This window comes from Pan troglodytes, chromosome 22, assembly GCF_028858775.2.
Source record: "Pan troglodytes isolate AG18354 chromosome 22, NHGRI_mPanTro3-v2.0_pri, whole genome shotgun sequence".
Taxonomy (NCBI): domain Eukaryota; kingdom Metazoa; phylum Chordata; class Mammalia; order Primates; family Hominidae; genus Pan; species Pan troglodytes.
The window spans coordinates 29,649,749-29,661,876 of NC_072420.2; the positions used below are offsets into that span (position 1 = coordinate 29,649,749).

At 39.2% G+C, this 12,128-nt stretch overlaps 1 protein-coding gene across 8 annotated transcripts in view; it reads right to left on the reverse strand.

Moving 5' to 3' along the window:
• N6AMT1 (N-6 adenine-specific DNA methyltransferase 1) overlaps positions 1-12,128 on the reverse strand; it is a 305,712-nt gene that overhangs the window by 289,782 nt on the left and 3,802 nt on the right. For 3 of the 8 annotated variants that reach the window (XR_001712444.4, XR_001712446.4, XR_001712445.4), the window contains exons 4-7: positions 10,425-10,508; positions 8,749-8,890; positions 6,892-7,071; positions 3,189-3,315 (exon numbers count right to left, since the gene is read on the reverse strand). Coding sequence is in view for 1 of the 8 variants with exons in the window: in XM_525443.9 (XP_525443.2) it covers positions 6,965-7,071; positions 8,749-8,890; positions 10,425-10,508 (333 nt within the window). In the remaining 7 variants the exon portion in view is untranslated. Of the gene's footprint in view, positions 1-2,772; positions 7,072-8,748; positions 8,891-10,424; positions 10,509-12,128 lie in introns of those variants that run through there. The other 5 variants (XR_010154394.1, XR_008541446.2, XR_679788.5 and 2 more) reach the window with 4 other exon arrangements.

Sequence of the window (12,128 nt, forward strand, 5' to 3'; positions counted from 1 at the left end):
TTCTTATATAACCCTTATCTGGTTTTGTTATCAAGGTTTTTGTCTAACACAATTATTTAGGGGAAAGAATTATAAGAACCACTTCTTCTTCTTGGGCATACAGTTCAACTATATTGGAACCATCTGAATGAGCCCTGGCCACTGGAATTTGAAGTCACTTATGCTACTTCCAGGACTGGCTCGAAAATATCTCATGCATAATCTTCCTCTTTTCTCCATATCCATGCTGACTTAGAGGTTACAGGCTGAATGTGATGGTGGCACAAAACAGAGGGATCCTCAGTCTCCGAATGACTAAATGGAATAGAACACTTTCTATGCTCTGGACAAAGCACATTAGATTATAAAATGCATAAGCAATAAATTTTTAGTGTGTCACTAATAAAGAACTTGGTACACCAGTTGAACCTCTGCACATGAGAATAACATAGACTGTAAGATCGTGGCCCAGTTCACATGAATTTAAAATAATAAAATGTATACCCAAGAAACTCTCTGGCCAACTTCAGAACTGGAACACTGCCAGTCCCTTTATGCTGTTTATCTGGGTGCCTGGTTCTCCTCTAGCCTTTCTCCCAGTCATCCTTACCTCCTCTCATCCAACCGGTTAGCACTAGCCTAAATTTTTTGTTTATCATTATGTTGTTGCCTTTTTGTTTGTTTGCTTTGTTTTGGTTTTCTCTTATACTAAAAGACTTTTCAAATATATTTTAGAATAGTTTTAGCTTTACAGGAAAACTGATAAGGATGTACAGAGAGTTTTGTTGTAGACACAGGTTAAAAAACAACAAAAAAGTATGGACTTTACACAAACCTCCTCTCCCTGACTGCACAAACACAAGCACAGTTCCCCCCAATTATTTGCATCTTGCATTAGTGTGGTATATCTGTTACAACTGATGAACCAATATTGATACACTATTACTAACTAAAGTTCACAGTTTATATTAGGGTTCACCCTCTGTTCAGTAATTTTCAAAATGTCATTTCTTTTTTTAATTGAGACAGAGTCTTGCTCTTGTTGCCCAGGCTGGAGTGCAATGGCATGCTCTCAGCTCACTGCCATGTCTGCCTCTCAAGCTCAAACAATGCTCCTGCCTCAACCTCCCGAGTAGATGGGATTACAGGTGCATACCACCACACTCGCTAATTTTTTTATTTTTAGTAAAGATGGGGTTTCACCTGTTGGCCAGGCTGGTCCCAAACTCCTGACCTCAGGTGATCTGCCTACCTCAGCCTCCCAAAGTGGTGGGATTACATCGCACCCAGCCTAAAATGTCATTATTTCTTCCTTGACATATGAATTGTTTAGAAGCATGTTTTAAATTTTGTAAATGTATGGGGACTTTAAAATTTTATTTTTGTTATTAATTTATAACCTAAACACTTTATAGTCAGAGAAGATTAGCTATATCATATTGATTCTTTGAATTTTACAGGGACTTACTTTTGGTCTAATATGTAATTATGTTTGTAAACATCCCATGGGTGCTTGAGAAAGAATATGCATTCCCTGATTGTTAGTTTCATAGTTCTATATTAGTCTATGATATCAAATTCACTGCTATTGTTCAAATCTCCTCTTTGCCTTTTTGGTCTCCTTGATGTAGTACTAATTGAGACAGACAATTTGAAATCCTCCTGTATGATCAATTTGCAAATTTATACTTGTATTTTTCTTTGTTTTACATAGTATGAAGCAATTTTCCTTGACACAATTTTAGTAAAGTGTAAACCTTTATCATTCTTTAGTGTCTGTATTAGTCTGTTCTCGCATTGCTATAAGGAATTACCTGAGACTGGGTAAAGAAAAGAAGTTTAATTGGCTCACGGTTCCACAGGCTGTACAGGAAGCATGGCTGGGGAGGCCTCAGGAAGCTTAAAATCAGGGCACAAGGCGAAGAGGAAGGAGGCACGTCCACATGGTTGGAGCAGGAGGAAGAGAGCGAAGAGGGAGTGCTACACACTTTTAAACAACCAGATCTCGCTAAGAACTCACTATCACGACAACAGCAAGGAGCAAGTCTGCCCCCATGATCCAAACACCTCTCACCATGCCCCTCCTGCAATACTAGGGGATTAAAATTCAACATGAGATTTGAGTGGGGACACAAATCCAAACCATATCAGTGTCCATGTCTATTCCTAATCAGCTTTTAATTTTGTACTCAGCGTATTAATTTCTGAGAGCTACTGTAACCGTGCCACCAACTGGGTAACTGTTTGTTGTAAAACAAACACATCCTCTCACAGTTTTACAACTGTTTGTTGTAAAACAAACGCATTCTCTCACAGTTCTTGAGGCTAGCTGTCTGAAATAAAGGTGTGGGCTGGACCATGCTCCCTCTGAAGCCTTGAAGGAAGAATCCTTGCCTGCCTCTTCCAGCCTCTGGCAGTTGCTAGCAACCCCTGGCATTCCTTTACTCATTGACTCATCACTCCAACCTCTGCCTCTGTCTTCATATGGCCCTATGTCTCTGTTTCTGTGTTCAGATTTTCCTGTTCTTACAAGGACACAAGAGATATTGGATTTAGGGCCCACCCTAATCAAGTACAACCTTGTCTTAACTTGATTACATCTGCAAAGTCCCTAATTCCAAATAGGAGCATATTCACAGGTTTCAGTTGGACACGAATTTTGTTGGGGGGACACTACTCAATCCAGTACAATCAGCTATTAATGTAGCTGATGCAGGATTTTTTGCTCCTTAGTTCAGTTAAATTTGGGTTATCACATGACCAGAAAAAATTAGGCACGCGTACACACTGAAAGGCGAGGAGGGCAGAATTTATTAGGCAAAAGGAAAGCTCTCCACAAAAAGAGGGGTCCTTCATGCAGGTTTTACACCTCACAAACTGAATGCCAGGCCACCACACACGAGCTGAAGAGGCACGGCTTCTCCCCTGCATAAGGAGCAAACTCCTCGTGGCTCCACCCCATGTGTGGGCGCTTAGTCTGAGCCACATTGATTTATTTCCCTTACTGCACGTGTTGAGAAATGGAATCTTTCACAGTAGGCATGTTCAGGCAAGCCACGTGTGCACAATGATCTGGGCAAGTCAGAGGCTCTCCAGGAACCCTTCTCTATTTGCCTAGGCTTGTGCCTGTCACCCTTCTCTTTCATAGCTATCTGTTTTACAGATTGGTCTAATATATCTTTTACCAGTACTACAAGAAAGTGGCTTACATGATTATGGAGGCTAAGAGGTCCCATGATCTGTCATCTATAAGCTGGAGACCCAGGAAGGCCTGTGGTATAATTCAGTCTGAATCCAAAGGCTTGAGAACCAGGGAAGCCAGTGATGTAAATCCATCTGAGGACAGAAGATGAGATGTCACAGCTCAAACAATGAGGCAGGAAAAAAAGGGGGGGTGAATTCTTCCTTCCTCTGCCTTTTATTTTATTTACGCCCTCAACAAACTGGATGATGTCCACCCACCTTGGGGATGGCTATCTCCTTTACTGAGTCCCCCAGTTCAAATGCAAATCTCATCTGTAAACACACTCAAGACACTTCAGAATAATGTTTAAACAGATATCTGGCACCCTGTGGCCTATTCAAGTTGACATATAAAATTAACCATCACAAGTCTACCCCTGTCAACTTGGCACCCATACACATCTCCTTAAACCATACTTAACTGCCACATAAAGACAACAACAAGGTCACAATTCCATCTAACACGATTAACAATCCAGCATTCCACCAGAAACACTCTAACCCGTTTCCCAGAAGAGGAGGTAAAGTCTTCATGTGATGTTTACTCTCTCCTTGATATCCCATAACTTAAATACTATGATGTAAAATTAATCAAGGTTGAACACTGGAGCCAGTTAAAAAATTAACAATATTTAAACACTATGCTATAAAATCAAAGCATCTTATGTTACAGAATAAGGAAATGAGAAGAAAGAAAACAAAGCTACACACACACAAAATGTAGTTATAGCAAAATATGGAGGACATACTTATGACAATCACAGTCTGTGTTTCTGTAACTGGTCATATGATCAAAGCTAGTATTTATTCCACCATTTATTCTGTATTCCCTTTGCCTTCAGCAAGCACCTCATCTGGTCATGGTACTTACCTGGTGGTGACCCAAACCTTCATTCCTGAAAGGTCTGGATCATTAGTGGTCCTGTCTGAATTAGGCTGTAGTTTTCCATTGACCTTAATCACAGGGCATGATAACACTAAGAGATGCCCTAAGGAATCTTGTGTATTCCCAACATACTTTACCTTACCACCATTCAGGGGTAGTCCAGTTTCTACTTGGTGGTCAGGAACAATCACCCAGCCAGCACTGTAACTCATTTGTCTATTGAGTTAGAGGCATGAGAAGCCCCAAATGGCTGAGGAGCAGTCTTAAACTTCCAGTTCAATTAAATCATGATTGCGTCTCTCAGTGGAAAATAGTCCACCCTATGTAAGACCTCTAGGCCAGCAGTGCATAAGTCATGGGAACAGGAAGCAAAAATTTTCCTAGTGGGTCACTAGGGCTAATAGCGAATGCTGTCCCTCCTATTCTGACCCCTTGATTCCTGGACCTGTGAATCCCAGTCATAAGAGAAATGCACCATATACTGGATGTTGATTCAGAGCATAGACAGCCTTCTAAAGAACCTTGTCCCAGCCCTACAAGGCACTGCTATATAGCTGGTGTTATTACTGTCTTCAAAATGCCATTCCACTGCTCTATGTAGCCAGTTGATTCAAGATAGTAGGGAACATGGTAAGAAAATTCCATGATCATGGGCCCACTGCCACACTTTTGCTGTGAACCGAGTTTCTTGTAATGCTGTGTGGAATACCATGGTCATAGATGAGACATTCTGTAAGTCCACGGATGGTAGTTTTAGCAGACACACTGCACGAAGGGAAAGCGAATCTGTATCCAGAGTAAGATCTATTTCAGTAAGGACAAAACACTATCCCTTCAATGATAGAGGTGGATCAATGTAATGAACCTGCCACTAGGCAACTGATGATGAACCTGGGGAATGGTGTCATATCAGGGGCTCAGTGTTGGTCTCTGTTGCTGGCAGACTGGGCACTCAGAGATAGCCTTGGCCAGGTCAGCCTTGGTGAGTAGAAGTCCACGTTGCTGAGCCCATGCATAACCTCTATTCTTGTCACCATGGCTACTTTGCTCATGAAACAATTGGGTGATGACAGGTGTGGCTGGAGAAAGAGGCCTACTAGTATCCACAGAACAGGTTATCTTGTCTACTTTATTAAAATCCTTTTTTGCTAACCCTTTGGTGAGCATTCACATGGGGCACAAATATCTTCACCCTTTTTGCCCATTCAGTGTCTATCCACATACTTCATCTCCAAATTTCTTTGTCACCAATTTTCCAGTTATATTGAACTCCCTGACCATCCAGCCAAACCACTGGCCACGGCCTATGAATTGGCATATAATTGAATATCTGGCTATTTTTCCTTCTAAGCAAAGTCAACAGGGGGACTGCTCAAAGTTGTGTCCACTGGGAGGATATCCCTTCACCACTGTCCTTCAAGGTAGCCCAGAGGTGAGCTGTAGTGCTGCAGCTATCCACTTTAGGGTGGTACCTGCATATCATACAGAACCCTCTGTAAACCAGGCCTAAGTCTTCTCTTTCTCTGTCAGCTGATCATAGGGAAGTCCCCATGAAGCCACAGATGCAGGCTGGAAGAGAGAAGGCAGGTAGCAGAAGTGGGGACTATGGAAATTTGGCCTACTTCTTCATGTAACTTCCTTGTGCCTTCAGGGCCTCTCAGGCCCAATCATGTGTATACCATTTCCATCTGATGACAGAGTGTTGCTGTGCATATCCAACTTTGTGCGTTGGTGGCTCAGATAACATCCAGTTCATGATGGGAAGCTCAGGTTGCATGGTAACTTGGTGACTCATTAAGTATCAGTCTCTACTAAGGCCCAGTAGCAGGCCAAGAGCTGTTTCTCAAAAAGAGACTAGTTATTTGTTGGTAATGGCACGGCTTTGCTCTAAAATCCTAAACCAAGATTCACCTATAGGGACCTGCCAGAAGCTTCAAACAGCATCCCTATCTGCCACTGCCACTGAAACACCACTGGATCTGCTGGATCATATGACCCAAGTGGCAGAGCAGCTTGCACAGCAGCCTGGACCTGTTGCAGAGACTTTTCTTGTTCTGCGCCCTACTCAAAACTAGCAGCTTTTTGAGTCAATTGGTAAACAGGCTGGAGTAACATAATGAAATTGGAAAATGTTGCCTCCAAAACCCAAAGAGGCCCACTAAGTATTGTGCCTCTTTCTCGGTTTTAAGAGCAGCAAGATGCAAGTACTTATCCTTCACCGTAGAAGAAATATCCTAACATGCCCCATGTCACTGGGTCCCTATCAATTTCACTAAGGTAGAAGGCCCTTGAATTGTAGTCATATTGATTTCCTACCCTCTGATGCAAATGTCTTTCCACTAAGTCTAATGCAGTTCCTACTTCTTGCTCACTAGGTCAAATCAGCATAATGTCATCGATATAACCAATCAGTGTAATATTTTGTGGAAGGGAAAGGTAATCAAGATCCCCATGAACTGAATTATGACATAGAGTTGGAGAGCTGATACACACCGGAGATACGACAATGAAGATGTGTTGCTGGCCCTGCCATCTGAAAGCAAACTGCCTTTATGGACTGGTATGAAAAAAAAAGACATTTGCCAGATCAATTCCATTGCCTTACCACATAATGCTGAAATAAATATTTCATACATAACTTTTATATTTAAAATGCAAACTATAAATATAATATACATATTTACTTGTACTTGTGCAAATAATTCTATAGGCCTGACTGAAAGGGAATGTTCCACCTTTCTACCTTTTTTTAATGACAAATTTCTGATAAAATTCCTTGTTACCTAATGAATGACTTCAGTTTCAAAATATGCTAAATGCATTCAGTTTCCAGTAGTTCTGGGCACACACTGTATGCTAAGACTTGGTGAACTTGAGGACTGAAAGAGTTTCTCGGCCTGCTTGTCTGGAAAGTGCAGTGGTTCCTTGCAGACCTTTTGTCTTCATTATTTTCAAAATTTCTTCTAAAATAAAAATCAAAAGGTAAAATCCATTGAGCCATTTGGTAGTGTGCATGATCAATAAGCAATTTAATAAGTTAAACACAGATGATTTATAAATTGTATTCATCTGACAAAACGATGTGTATCAAATAAATGTCTACTCAAGTGAACTTGGTCTTCAGCTAAATGGGAGCACTTGGTATTTTCAAAGCGTTGCTGGTGAGTCTGATCAGAATAAATGGCTTGCTTTGCAGTCACAGCCTACTTTTGACTCAGCAGAAACATTAATTGTCATTGTTATTATAGCAAGTGATCAGTTTTTTAGTTGATTGGCTCCAATCTCTGCCCTATGTCTTTCTCTTTGGATGACAAAAGCCAATGAAGGTGTGGACAAACTGAATAGTGACATTGCACAGTGAGAGTGAAAGAAGTAGCTTATTTCTTTCAGGCATATTGAAAAAAGAAAACCTTCCTTATAAATAAATAAAACTAAGAAGACTGAACTAAGACAATGGAGGGAGGAAGGAAGGAAGGAAGGAGGGAGAGAGGGAGGGAGGGAAGGAGGGAGGGAGGGAAGGGAAGGGAGGGAAAGGAAAGGACGCATGGATGGACAGAAGGAAGAAAAAAAGAGAAGAGAAGAGAGAGAGAGAAAGAAAGAAAAAGAAAGAAAGAGAGGGAGGGAGGGAAGGGAGAGAAAGGAAGGAAAGGAAGGAAAGGAAGGAAAGGAAGGGAAGGAAGGAAAGGAAGGGAAGGGAAGGAAGGAAGGAAGGAAGAAAGGAAGGAAGAAAGAAGGAAGGAAAGAGAGAAAGAGAAAGAGAGAAAGAAAGAAAGAGAAAGAAAGAAGGAAGGAAAGAAAAAAAAAGAAAGAAGAGAAGGGAAGGGAAGAAAGAAGGAAGGAAGGGAAGGAAAAAAAAGAAAAGAAGAAAGGAAGGAAAGAAAGAGAGAAGGACAGATGGACAGAAGGAAGGAAAAAAAGAAGAGAAGAGAAAGAGAAAGAAAAAGAGACAAAGAAAGATGGACAGAAGGAAGGAAAAAAGAAAAGAGAAGAGAGAGAGATAAAGAAAAAGAAAAGGAAAGGAAAGAAGAAAGGAAGAAAGATGGAGAGAAGGAAGGAAAAAAGAAGAGAAAAGAGAGAGAAATAGGAAGGAAGGAAGGGAGAAAGACGAGAAAACTAGCAATCATGTGATTTGAAGGGCTGAGGATTTTTAGTATAAGCTGAAAATCAAACTTGAAGTGTACAGAAAAAGAGAGGAAAGATTATGGTCAATTTAGTTATAAAGCAATCTGAAAACAAAGATATAAAAATCTATACAATTAAATAGCTTTCATGATAAAACTCCTAACGAACTAAAGAGTACAGCACAATTGGCAAGGGCATGAAGACTAGAGGGTAGAGAGAAAATTCATAATACTGAGAGTGAGGTGTTAGAAGAAAACATTAGAGATTTTTATACTTGAATATTAGGTTATAAACGGGGAAAAGAGAAGATAATACTTTTTTAAATCAGAAAAATTTACCTCTGAAAACCTCTTTTCTCTTTCAACATAAATTTATGCCTGTATTAGCTACTGTCAGTGATTAACTGTTTTAAGTGATTCATTAACATGCTGGGTTATCTTATAAATTGAAGCATTTTACATTATTAACTTTTGATTTCAGCAACATAAATGCTTGAACAATAAATTGGTCTGTATTACCTGGGTTGTTTTCTTTAATGGTAACTAAATAGAATAATCCTCTTGGTGAAAGGAGATCTGGAACCAGGGGAAAAAACCTGTCCATGACTTCCCGACCATTTCTGCCACCAGCCCAAGCTGCCTCTATTCCGTGACTTCCTACCTGTGAACAATTAGAAAGAATGTTTTCTTTTAACTCAAGTTTGATTTAGATCACAAACTGAATCTTTTTGACAAGTAATATCACCAAAAAAGTATATATTTTGCATTTTACTGCTGACGAAGGAGCAGTCAAGTTGAATCTAAGTTTCATCATTTTCTAGTGTGTAACCTTGGATAAATTAGTAATCCTGTTTGTGAATTACTTTCCTCTTTTATCTGTAAAATTAGAAAAAGAATAGTTCCATATGTACAATTAGAAAAATAATAAGTGGATAAAAAATGTTTTTATTAATAAAAAAAATTTTTATCCACTGTTAGGAATAAATAAGGAAGTATATTTAAAGTTTTGAGAACATTGCCCTGCATATATCAAGGGCTTAATAAGTTATTACTATTAATACAATGCTTAACATTGAGAGACATGGGTAGCTTTTGTACTTAACACAGAAAGAAGCTAGAAGGAACAGCTTGCTTTATAAGAGACCTACTGTACAGAAACAAAGTTTCAAAATGTCCCAATGCATCTGGCCCTCTTGTAGTTTAAAGTGTGAAACACATAGATCTTTTCTAAGGAATGCATTTATTTATTATATTTATATATTATTAAATAAATATATTTATTATATATTATATAAAGGCATACTGAAGCATGTTTTCCTCTAACAATCTAATTATATTTTAGAAATAATATCCATAAGAGTTTATATAATATTAAAAAATCTTTAGATCCTTATCATTGTATATTCTTTTTTTTTTTTTTTTTTTTTGAGACAGGGTCTTGCTCTGTCACCTAGACTGGAGTACAGTGGTGTAATCATGGCTCACTGCAGCTTCCACCTTGTGGGCTCAGGTGATCCTCCCACTTCAGCTTCCCAAGTATCTAGGACTACAGGCGCAAGCCACCATGCCTGGCTAATTTTTTTTTGAGACAGAGTCTCGCACTATCGTCCAGGCTGGAGTGCAGTGGCTTGATCTCAGCTCGCTGCAAGCTCCGCCTCCCAGGTTAACGCCATTCTCCTGCCTCAGTCTCCAAATAGCTGGGATTACAGGTGTGTGCCACCAGGCCTGGCTAATTTTTGTTATTTTCAGTAGAGATGGGGTTTCACCATGTTGGCCAGGCTGGTCTTGAACCCTTGACCTCAGGTAATCTGCCGCCTCGGCCTCCCAAAGTACAGGATTACAGGCGTGGGCCATTGCACCCAGTCGGTTAAAACCTTTTGTTTTGCAAATTTTTTATTCATGATAAAGGATATATGTAATATATATGTACATTTATATTTGAATATATGAATATAAATACCATGGCCTGATATGAATGTGATTTTTAAGGATAGATATGTGTCACAGTTTGTATTTCCGTCATTTAAGGTTCCTTTCCTAGGTCTTTTAATAGGACTCAATTACTGACAATTAGGAGTACAATCAGAGTAGTCCGTGATAGCAGCAGCTGACTGATGTCATAGGATGACATTCATTTGATTTTACGAACAAAATAATTGAAAATATTAATAATTAAATTTTGTTGTATGTTTTACCTCTTGAGGTGGAGTCACTACATAGGGGGGATTAAACACCAGAAGATCAACTTTTTCCGTCAATCTTGGTAGCAAGCCTTTGACCTAAATGTATTCAACAACAGTAAGAATTTTACATTAAACTCTGAATTAAATAACTGACAAATCAATCTTTAAAAATAATCTCCCATGTTTTTGGGAAAATAATGTGTTACGGGCTACACTTGTAGAGAGAAATGAAGTATTTTTATGTTTTCATTCAGAAAAATAATACATGCAATTAAATAAAAATAAGGAAATTAAACTATCAGAATGAATATTAAAAAGCCTATACTCCTCAACAGCACATATATTTATATTCTGGGTTCACTTTTAGAAAATGAAATAAGAAAGCAAACTCTAATTCTGTATAATCTGTATAGACTTGGATATAAGTTTACAACTATATATGCTAACATTTTCACAGTTTTTCCGATATCTGTACAGACACCTACAATTATTTACTGGATACTGTTCTATAGTATCTTCTATCTCTGGTGTTTCACCATTCTATCAAAAACACTTACTTAATACTAATTATGGAAACATTAAAGAAATTTTTAGGCCAGGCACACTGGCTCATGCCTGTAATCCCAGCACTTTAGGAGGCCGAGGCGGGCGGATCATCTGAGCTCAGGAGTTCGAGACCAGCCTCGCCAAGCCATGGCCAACATGATGAAACCCAGTCTCTACTAAAAATACAAAAACTAGTCGGGCACAGTGGTGGGTGCCTGTAATCCCAGCTACTAGGGAGGCTGAGGCAGGATAATTGCTTGATCCCAGAAGGCGGAGTCTGCAGTGAGCCAAGATTGCGCCACTACACTCCAGCCTGGGCGACAGAGTGAGACTCTGTCTCAAAAAAAAAAAAGAAAGAAAGAAAGAAATTTTTTAAATAAAAAAAAAATCACCACGTTGATCTCATGTAAATCACTGAAGTACCTTTCTTGATACTCTAGCTTTTATTAGCAGTAACAACTTCTAATAATATGAAAATAATTTCTTATCTCTTTGGCTTAATTCCTTCTAAGCTACAAAATCATTTATGAAAAAAAAAAAAAAAAAAAAAAAACCGGAAAGCTACCTACCCTCGTCATTGTAAGAAAAGTGCAGGTTAAGGAGCACAGAAGTATTTTGCATTTCATATGTCTACCTGGTGCATGCTATTATTATTTTTGCCTATAAAAAGGTATTTGACATATATAAATTAAAAACTTACAAATTTAAAACTGCCACTTGAAAATGTGTGCTGTTAACTTCTTAAAACAATGGTTGTGCAGTTGTCATTTGTTGTTTTTACCTACTGAGGACCCACTGCCCCTTTCTTCTGATTTAATTTCCTTGACTTTTGTTAGGGAAGCTCTACCTCCCATCATTCTCAATCTAAGTGGCCTGAGTAGGGTTTATCCCAATCCAGCTCCTGGGATGGAACTATGAGCCAGTTTGAAGCCAATCATCTCCACATTCAAATCTCCTTTGGCCACAGCAAAAGGTTGAGAGATAGGCACATAACCCAAGTTGATCCAGATAATACTCATTCTAGGGCCTCTTCTAGAGTAACTGAATAGAAAGGGCCTCTTTCCTTGGGAAGGTGTTGAGAAACAAGATACAGATATGCAAACATCTTGTTACCATGAAGGGAAGACTGCGTAGGAATAGAGCCACCAGAGAGAAGTTCAGAGATAAGAA